The sequence below is a fragment of the Rhincodon typus genome, chromosome 2 (assembly GCF_021869965.1).
Source record: "Rhincodon typus isolate 14 chromosome 2, sRhiTyp1.1, whole genome shotgun sequence".
In the NCBI taxonomy this organism is placed as follows: Eukaryota; Metazoa; Chordata; class Chondrichthyes; order Orectolobiformes; family Rhincodontidae; genus Rhincodon; species Rhincodon typus.
This window is the reverse complement of record NC_063333.1, coordinates 20,979,964-20,990,492: the sequence shown is the minus strand read 5'-3', so window position 1 is coordinate 20,990,492 and position 10,529 is coordinate 20,979,964. Positions and strand designations below refer to the sequence as shown.

Here is a 10,529-nt window from a genome sequence, read left to right as displayed (position 1 = left end):
GGGGGGGGGGGGGGGGGGGGGGGGGGGGGGGGGGGGCGGGGAAGGGATTCCAAATCCCTTCATCCAGCAGAAACCAGGAAATTCCAGGGGAGGTCGAGTATAAGCACTCCACTCGCACTCCTTTCCCCCTCCTCCCGACTAGCATAGTGCTGGTGCCTGCTTGATACCATTATGAGTGTAATGATTGCACAATCGAAAGACAGAAGCTATTAACGCCATTCTACCTGATTTAATCAGAAAAAAATAATAACCTGACATAACCACCTTTTTAATGTAGAGATCAGTCTGGAAGCTGCTAGATCAGGCAGCCTTCATAGCTCAGTGCAATAACATGATTGAGGGGATAGAAGGGGCATGGATTCTCCACTAGACCACACAGAATAGCTTGCGCCATTGCTAACTCTTCTTTGTTCCTGAACCCGTATTGAGCCATCTCCTCCCTTGCATACTTACCATACATTGGCTGGATGGTGAGCAGGCTGCCTACGACTGAAGCCAGAGAGCTTCCTGTTTGAAACAGGCTCCTCACCTCCTACATCTAAATGAGACATGTTGATTAAAACGAACTAGGCTAACCACAGCCTGTGGCATGTTTATGCCCCTTGCAAGTAAATAGTGTTTCCTATAAACGTCCTCAATATTATTGGTCCTACTGGTATACATGTCGAATTGACCTTTCCTCTCAGCACTATCATGAGATATTTGTTCTGCAGAGCTGCTGATTTTATATGTCACAGTGATTGTTCCCATTCTTCCCAATTAATCAGGAGACTCACCAAGTCCACGTTGCTCCTAATCCCGTTGCTTGGAGTACATTACATCGTGTTTACCATTTTCCAGGATAATGTTTTCGAAAAATATCAGATTGCCTTTGAATTATGTTTTGGATCTTTTCAGGTAAAAAAAAAATTTCCTACCTCTCCTAATTTCTTACAACAAATGAATTCATGGTGAATTCATGTATCTTTTTCTTCCTTCTGCAGGGGTTTATTGTTGCGTTCCTATACTGCTTTTTAAATAGTGAGGTGAGTTAACTTCTGATTTCCTCAAATTTGCCAGTTCGCGACTTTTTTAATAGCTAGTTACTTTAATCAACCCATTTCAGACATGCTATGATACACTGTCAGGGCAGATGAGACTTGACCCTGGATCTTCTTGCCCAGCGGTAGGGACACAATTGCTGTGTCATAAGCAGCACAGTGGCTCAGTGCTACACAGTGCCAGGGACCTGGGTTCAGTTCCAGCCTTGGGTGACTGTCTGTGTGGAGTTTGTACATTCCCCCTGTGTCTGCTTGGGTTTCCTCCCACAGTCCAAAGATGTGCAGGCTAGATGGATTAGCCATAGGAAATGAAGGGTTACAGGGCTAGGGTAGGAGGATGCATCTGGGTGGGATTCTCTTCAGAGTGTCAGTGTGGACTCGATGGGCTGAAAGACCTGCTTCCACACTGGAGGGATTCTATGATAAGGCCCTTGTGAATTTGTTTGTAATGAATCAAGATAACTAATGACAATGAATAGTAGCATGTTTTTAAAAATATCATCTTCCTAAATGGACTTAAATGGGCTGAAAGGGAGCTAGAGAATAGGGCCAGTAAGACTTAGAGGAAGAGCAGGCAGGGTGTGTTTGCTGATCAAAGCGGGTGGACTGAAGTGCATCTGTTTCAATGCAACAAGTGTAACAGGTAAGGCAGGTGAACTTAGAGCTTGGATTAGTACTTGGAACTATGATGTTGTTGCTATTACAGAGACTTGGTTAAGGGAGGGACAGGACTGGCAGTTTAACGCTCCAGGATACAGGTGTTTCAGGTGGGATAGATGGGGATGTAAAAGGGGTGGGGGAGTTGCACTACTTTTTAAGGAAGATATCACAGCTGTACTGCAGGAGGACACCTTGGATGGCTCATACAGTGAGGCAATATAGGTAGGGCTTAGGAACAGGAAGGGCGCAATCACAATGTTTGGGGTTTACTATAGGCCTCCCAACAGCCAGCGGGAGATAGAAGAACAGATATGTAGGCAGATTTTGGCAAGATGTAAAAGTAACAGGGCTGTTGTCATTGGTGATTTTAACTTCCCATATATTGACTGGGACTCACTTAGTGCTTGGGGCTCAGATGGGGCAGAGTTTGTAAGGAGCATCCAGGAGGGCTTCTTGAAACTGTATGTAGATAGCCCAACTAGGAAAGGGGCCATACTGGACCTAGTATTGGGAAATGAGCTGGCCAGGTGGTCGACGTCTCAGTAGGGGAGCAGCTCAGGAACAGTGATCATAATTCAGTAAGCTTTAAGGTACTGATGCATAAAGTGTAGTTGTCAGGTGAAGGTGCTAAATTGGGGGAAGGCTAATTACAACAATGTGAGGCAGGAACTGAAGAATGTAGATTGCAGGCAGATGTTTGAGGGCAAATCAATATCTGGTATGTGGGAGGCTTTCAAGTGTAAGTTGCTCGGAACTCAGCACCGGCACATTCCTTTAAGGATGAAGGATAAGTATGGCAAGTTTAGGGAACCTTGGATAACAAGAGATATTGTGAGCCTAATCAAAAAGAAAAAGGAAGCATTTATCAAGGCTAGGAGGCTGGGACATACGAAGTAAGGGTGGAATACAAGGCAAGTCGAAAGAAACTTAAGCAAAGAGTCAGAAGGGCTAAAAGGAGTCATGAAAAATCATTGGCCAACAGGATTAAGGAAAATCCCAAAGCTTTTTATACATATATAAAGAGCAAGAGGGTATCCAGGCAGAGGGTTGGTCCACTCAAGGACAGGGAAGGGTATTTATGTGTGGAGCCAGAGGAAATGGGCAAGGTATTAAATGAGTACTTTGCATCAGTATTCACCATAGAGAAGGACTTGGTGGATGATGAGTGTGGGGAAGGATGTGTAGATAGTTTGGGTCATGTTGAGATCAAAAGGGAGGAGGTATTGGGGGTCTTGAAGAACATTAAGGTAGATAAGTCCCCAGGGCCTGATGGGATATACCCCAGAAAACTGAGAGAGGCAAGGGTGGAAATTGCTGGGGCCTTGAGGGAAATCTTTGCATCCTCACTGGCTACAGGGAAGTTCCCAGAGAATTGGAGAATAGCCGATGTTGTTCCTTTGTTTAAGAAGTGTGGCAGGGATAATCCAACTAATTACAGGCCAGTAAGCCTTACATCAGTGGTAGGGAAATTATTGGAGAAGAGTCTTCGAGACAGGATTTACTCCCACCTGGAAATCAATGGGTGAATTAGCGAGAGGCAACATGGTTTTGTGAAAGGATGGTCGTGTCTCACTAACTTGGTTGAGTTTTTTGAGGAAATGACGAACATGATCAATGAGGGTAGGGCAGTGGATGTTGTCTACATGGACTTCAGAAAGGCCTTTGACAAGGTCCCTCACAGCAGGCTGATACAGAAGGTAAAGCTGCATGTGGTCAGAGGTGAGCTTGCAAGATGGATAAAAAAGCTGGCTCGGTCATAGAAGACAGAGGGTAGTAGTGGAAGGGTATGTTTCTGAATGGAGGGCTGTGACATGTGGCGTTCCTCAGGGATCAGTATTAGGACCTTTACTGTTTGTAATATATATAAATGATTTGGAGGAAAATGTAACTGGTCTGATTAGTAAGTTTGTCCATGACACAAAGGTTGGTGGAATTGTGGATAGTGATGAGGACCGTCAGAGGATATAGCAGGATATAGATCAGTTGGTGACTTGAGCAGAGATCGCAGATGGAGTTTACTCCGGAAAAATGTGAGGTAATGCATTTTGGAAGGTCTAATCCCAATGGAAAATATACAGTAAATGGCAGAACCCTTAAGAGTACTGATAGGCAGAGGGATCTGGGTGTACAGGTACACAGGTCACTGAAAGTGGCAACGCAAGTGGAGAAGGTCATCACCAAGGCATACAGCATGCTTGCCTTCATCGGCCGGGGCACTGAGTTTAAAAATTGGCAGGTAATGTTGCAGCTTTATATAACCTTAGTTAGGCCGCATTTGGAATATTGTGTTCAATTCCGGTCGCCACACTACCAGAAGGATGTGGTGGCTTTGAAGAGGGTACAGAAAAGATTTGCCAGGATGTTGCCTGGTATGGAGGGCATTAGCTATGAGGAGAGGTTGGAGAAATTTGGGTTGTTCTCATTGGAACGACAGAGTTTGAGGGGCGACCTAATAGAGGTCCACAAGATTATGAAGGGTATGGACAGAGTGGACAGTCAGAAGCTTTTTCCCAGGGTGGAAGAGTCAGTTACCAGGGGCAACACAGTGTAGAGCTGGAGGAACACAGCAGGCCAAGCAGCATCAGAGGAAGAGGAAAGCTTACTATCTCTGATTGAGTTACCAGGGGCCATGGGTTTAAGGTGTGAGGGGCAAGGTTTAAAGGTGATATACGAGGCAAGTTTTATACACAGAGGGTGATGGGTGCCTGGAATTCACTGCCGGGAGAGGAAGTAGAAGCAGATGCTATAGTGAATTTTAAAAGGAGTCTTGACAAATATATGAACAGGATGGGAATAGAGGGATACAGTCCCAGAAAGGGTAGGGGGTTTTAGTTGTGACGGGCAGCATGTTGGTGCAGGCTTGGAGGGCCGAAGGGCCTGTTCCTGCACTGTAATTTTCTTTGTTCTTGTTCTTTGTTCTTAAGTATACATTAAAACAATAGCTAAGTCAATTCATTACTTTTTCTTATTAAATCAGTAAGCGTGATAGTTAATGCTGTCTGACTTTCAATTGTACAATACTTATTGTTCACACACACAATATTAGGGAAATGTCAGGAGTAAGACTAAACATGAAAAATGAGTGATAGAATACAAATATGTCTATTACATATTTATGTGGCTTGAAATTAGAACGAAACTATATGAAATTAAATGTATTAAAATCATTGACATTCTTCATTCTCAACATATAGGTTCAAGCTGAACTGAAAAAGAAATGGCGGAGCCTGGTTTCAGGTTGTCACTTGAAGCCCTATTACAATAAGCACAGAGCATCATTTTCAGGGAATGGTTCTTCTCGCAGAAATACACGAGCTCAGTCCTTCCTGCAGACGGAAACATCTCTGGTCTAAATGTGGTTCCAAGGCCAGTGCTGAATCCTGCAGCTTAACAGCAGAATCAAGATACCTCCCTGCATTCTGCGACAGAGACATGCGAGAAACTGACAGGAATGTTGGGCACAGATATTTCCTTTCCAAATTCAAGAATTTACATTTTGAGATGTGTACGCTTTAAACTTCTCAACAATACGACAGGCCAACACCGTTTAAAGGGTTTCTTGAAAACTGATTATATTGTAGCCTTCTGCACCTCGTAAGAGACAGCTTGAATATTGATTTACCAAACCTTCTGAAGTCAACTTTTTCACCTAGTTCACATTCAACTCTTTGTAACACGGACAAGATACATCACCAATTCCTGGAATGCATTGAGTTCCTGATGCCTGAGGTCCCAGAAAATATTTGGGCACTCATACATTCAAATGTTACTTTCACAGAAATCCGTCAGCAGTATTTATTGGAACTGTACCATGTCACAACTTGGACTGTATCATCGCAAGAGTTAGATTTGTGAGGTTATTTTGTATATGGTTTAAAACATTCCAGCATTTTAAGTTGTATGAATTGTGTTCTAATCATTTCATCACTTGTACTTCATTAGATGGGAGAAAATGGCATAATCATAATGGTTCCGAGGCCCAGGACAATTTTGTGGGGCCATTTATTTCAGATCCTGCCGCTGCAGCTGGTGGGATTTAAATTCAGTTCATGAAATCTGGAATTGAAATCATAAACTCAATAACGGTGACCATGATAACTATCACTGATTGTCAAAAAGACTCATCGGGTTTCTTAATGTCCTATAGGTCAGAAATCTGCTGACCATATCCCATTTGCCTTACGTGTGACTCCAGACCGACAGCAATGTGATCGGAGATAGTAGGAACTGCAGATGCTGGAGAATCCGAGATAACAAGGTGCAGAGCTGGATGAACACAGCAGGCGAAGCAGCATCATAGGAGCAGAAAGGCTGACGTTTCGGGCCTAGAATTTCTGATGAAGGGTCTGGGCCCAAAACGTCAGCCTTTCTGCTCCTATGATACTGCTTGGCCTGCTGTGTTCATCCAGCTCTGTAGCAATGTGATCGACTCCTCACTGTCCTCTAGAATGGCTCAGCAAGGCACTTAGTTCAAGGAAGGGCAGTACGTGGACTTGTGAACAATGCCTGTGTCCCATGGCAGATTAAAGAAGGCAAGTTTGTGCCACAAAGTGCATTTTGAGGAATTACTCTGGGGCCATGTCGTGAATAATTATGTGGCAATTAGAAACTGATACCACTGCCCTGTGGGACCATGTTATTCGAGAAACAGCTAAAGCCTGGATATTACTGAGACCAAGCTGGAATACATAGTGGGTTTGGATGATGTTTATATTTTTACTATTTCATTAGAATTATGGAATGATACAACAAAGCATGAAAACAGTTAAGCCATCTTAGAAAATTCATCCCTTACTGGAAAGCTTTCCACTTAAAGAATGTATTCATTTTTTTAGAAAGGCTATGTTTAAAATTACTTCCACTAGCCTTTCAGGCTGTGCATTCCAGATCATCATAACTCAGTTTGAATGAAATTCTCTTTGTTTCACTTTATCTTCTTTATCAATTCACTTAGACACTCTTCTGCTATTGAAAACTATTCCCCTGTTCACTTTATCAAAGCCACGCATGATATTAAAGCTCCACTTAATGTTCTCTAACAAGAACACCCTAGCTCCTGGAGTACATAGGAGCAGAATTAGGCCATTCAGCCCAAGGAGTCTGTACTGTGACTTAGAGACAGTAAGGACTGCAGATGCTGGAAGCCAGTGTCAATAAATGTGGAGCTGGTAACGCACAGCAGGTCAGACAGCATCCGAGGAGCAGGAAAGTCAACGTTTCAGGTCCAAACCTTCTGAACCTTTTCCAGCTCCACATCTATTGAATCTGTTCTGCCATTCAATAAGACCATAGCTGGTCAGATAATCCTCAGATCCACTTTCCTGCCTGTCCCCATTGAATCTCTTACAGATTAAAAATCTGTCTGCCTCAGCCTTGAATATATTTAATGACCCAGCCTCGACAGCCCTCTGTGGTAATGAATTCCACAGATTCACTACCCCCTGAGAGAAGAAATTCCTTCTCATCTCTGTTTTAACAGGACAACCCCTTAATCTGAGATTAAGCCCTCTGATCCTAGACTTTCCCACAAGGGAGCGTGGGGTGAGATAAGGTAAAGTGTCTCAATGTAACTGAAGTCTAACATCCCTGAAACAAGTTTAGTAAATCACTCTGCATTCTCTCTTGGCATTAGCATAAGTCAATTTAGTTTGAATAGATCAAAGGCTCCAGGCAGCAATCCCTGGTCTCACAACTGCATTCAAATAATACCGACAGTAGTTGAGTAAAATACAATTCAGATGCAATCAAATCCAAAACCCTTACCAAAAAAAAAAGTGGTGACGATGTGCTACAAAAAATTAATAGTAACTACCATCTCCTTATCTCCTTCTAAATAATTCAAAATAGCTCATTCCTCCATTTGTTTCACACCAAACATGCAAATTACATTACTATTTGCTCTGTCTGTTTCAACTAATTGGAAAAAGATCCAGGAGGAGGTTTGAATAAAGTAATTCCTGGGTCAGTGAAAGAGTCAGTGCAATGATATGAACGTCCAGAAACGTCAATTTGATTCAAATGTTTCAATGAATAACTGTAACATCACAAACGGCATCAACGGCAGAACATTTGCATTCTCCGGCCAACAGTGGGGTACCCTGAAATACCCTGAAAAGCCTTCCCATCTCCCTCCCATCTATGTCACGACCCCCATCCTGTCCTATGGCCTGAGGGGCAGAGGTACATACTGTGCTAATAATCTCAAGGGCTTTCAGGAGAGCCCTATGCTCAGACCACACCTCCCTGCTCTGTGGCCAATCCAAACGAGGCCATCCCCATACAAGAAAGAGACAGAAGTGGTGATGAGTTGATCCTTCAGTCAAAATTGTGTGTGTGTTTTGTCTCTCTCTCTCACATTGTTACTCCAATCAAAGACGAGTCATTTTTTTTTAATTATTCATTTAGAAGATGTGGGTGTTGCTGTCTAGGCCAGCACTTATTTCCCATCCTGAACAGCCCAGAGTCGAGAGAAGATTGCTGAGGGTCTGGGATCACATGTAGGCTAGAACAGGTGAGGAAGGTAGTTCCCTTCACTAAAGGGGCATCCGTGAGCGAGGTGTTGTCCCGGCCCCCTCCCATACTTGATGATGATTTTATGGTTATCGTAGAATAAAATCCCTACAGTGTGAAAGCAGACCCATTGAACCCACATCGACTCTCTGAAGAACATCCCAACCAGACCCTCCCCCCTACCCTATCCCTTTAACCCCACATTTCCTACAGTCTAATCCACCTAGACTGCACATCCCTGGACACTATGGGCAACTTAGCATGGCCAATCCACCTAACCTGCACATCTTTGGACTGTGGGAAGAGACTGGAGCACCCAGAGGAAACCCACGCAGACACGGGGAGAATATGCAAACTCCACACAGACAGTCGCCCGAGGGTGGAATTGAGCCTGAGTCCCTGGAGCTGTGAGGCAGCAAGGCTAACCACTGAGCCACTGTGCTGCCCAACATTAGATTTTTTTTATATCAAGTTTTTTTTGTTCAAATTGCCATCTGCCAGAGTGGGTCTCTGTATTAATAGCCTGGCAATAATATCACTTAGACCATCACTTCCCTAATGTTGTCATTGCACCAGAACTCAAAGTGTTAACTGTTTCTCTCGCTACAGATGCTACTAGACCTGTTGAGTTTCTGCAACAGTTTCTCTGTCTTCATTATAGGCTGATACTCTTCTGTATTTGCTGCTGACTGGCTCATTAGCATTTCTGGTGTCCACACTGGGGAACAGTTAAAACTTCTAACTGTGATTTAACAATCTCTAAACAGTTTACTCAACAACAATGTTAGCAACGAGAAAGTTAAGGATTTTTCTCCCCCCAGACATGAAGTAAATTGAAAAAAAAATCAAGAATAAAAATTGTTTATTGGGATTCAAAGTTTCAGACCCCTAATAATGATGTTAATTAAATCAATTTGTTTGGATGGTTTGAGAAAGTTTTATTCAGGAGCTAGGATGTTTTATTAATTTTAATCTCTATAACAAAATAAATCAGATAAGAAAGAACAGCACGAATATGATGATGAGTCAAATTTGACATGAAAATGCTTCACAGATGTAGAAAAAAATTGGTACAACTGATGTCACAGTAGCCATCTTTAAAGCTGTCAAAAAATTATGGAATCTTATTTATTGACATCATTTTGAGAAAGACCCCCTCCCCTCCCTCTAAATCTTTTATGAATACTTCAGCCATCTCGGGAAAAACGAAAATCTTCATTTATCTCCATGAAGATGCCATATTGGTAAAGGAAAACTGAACTTTATGTTGAAAACAGCATTTAAAACAGCAGGAATATTTTTCAGCTTCAGTACAATCGTTACAACAACAAAGATCCGGTAACAACCTCAATAAACTAGGAATGCACCAAGTTAACAAATTGAATAAAATACAAGGAGATCAAAAACCCAACAGTGATCGTACAAATCCACAAGACAACAATGCCGATCAAATGGTAATGCAAAAAAAAATCACCTGTACCAAATTTTTCCACCAGAACACTTCTCCCCAATATCGGGAGAATTTCAAATCATGTATTCCATAGACACAGATCGATGAGAAACAAGTTACAATTGACAACCTTCTAACAGCTTTTGATCAATATTTCACAAGAACAAATATAACACTGGTGAGATCACACTTCAACAGCAGATACAAGCTCCCAGGAGATGCAGATAACTTCATTAATTACCCCAATGGCTATCTGAACTATGCCACTATGAAAACTTACAACAAGAGCTCATTTTCGATATTATCATTGTTGGTCTCTCAGATAAATCAATCATCAAACTTCTTCAATTAAAAGAGGAACTCTAGAATCAGCAGACTGAGTACAACTGGCTACAAAGTCAAGAAGATTGTTCAAGAAGCATTACATAGCAAAATTTCCATTAATGCAAAACATTCTATAGAGATTGTTGGCTACTTAAAGGAGTAATCAGAAGAGACACTTTTCTCATCTGAAAAAAAATTCCATACGTGACAACGTCACCACAAAGCATAAAGCAATCTAATACTTCAATATCTTATTACAGACATGGTTCCAAACCCCCGCATCAGCAAAAACAAAATGTTCCATCCTTAAACCAATGTATTCATTGTAGGAAAAAGTGTGCTACAATTTAAAGAACACACCAAGCATCAAGATAAAACATTCCCAAGCCAACATTCATGCCTTGGAACAGAACTTTGGAAAAAGATCAGTACTGCAGTGGAACAAGTTTCTTTATGTGGGAACAGCTACCCTATGTATGAACAACATCGCTCTTTTTCTCAAAGAATTAAAACCACCACCTCATCCAAATGCAACCGATGGACTT

General features: G+C 42.2%; 1 protein-coding gene across 1 annotated transcript in view; it reads left to right on the top strand.

The window, feature by feature from the left end:
• Positions 1 to 5,964, top strand: part of LOC125485078 (vasoactive intestinal polypeptide receptor 2-like) — a 31,042-nt gene extending 25,078 nt beyond the window's left edge. Inside the window, exons 4-6 of the mRNA XM_048606141.1 lie at positions 768 to 897; positions 984 to 1,025; positions 4,895 to 5,964. Coding sequence (XP_048462098.1) covers positions 768 to 897; positions 984 to 1,025; positions 4,895 to 5,053 — 331 coding nt within the window. The 3' untranslated portion in view covers positions 5,054 to 5,964. The remainder of the gene's footprint in view (positions 1 to 767; positions 898 to 983; positions 1,026 to 4,894) is intronic.
• The last annotated feature ends 4,565 nt before the right edge of the window (positions 5,965 to 10,529 follow it).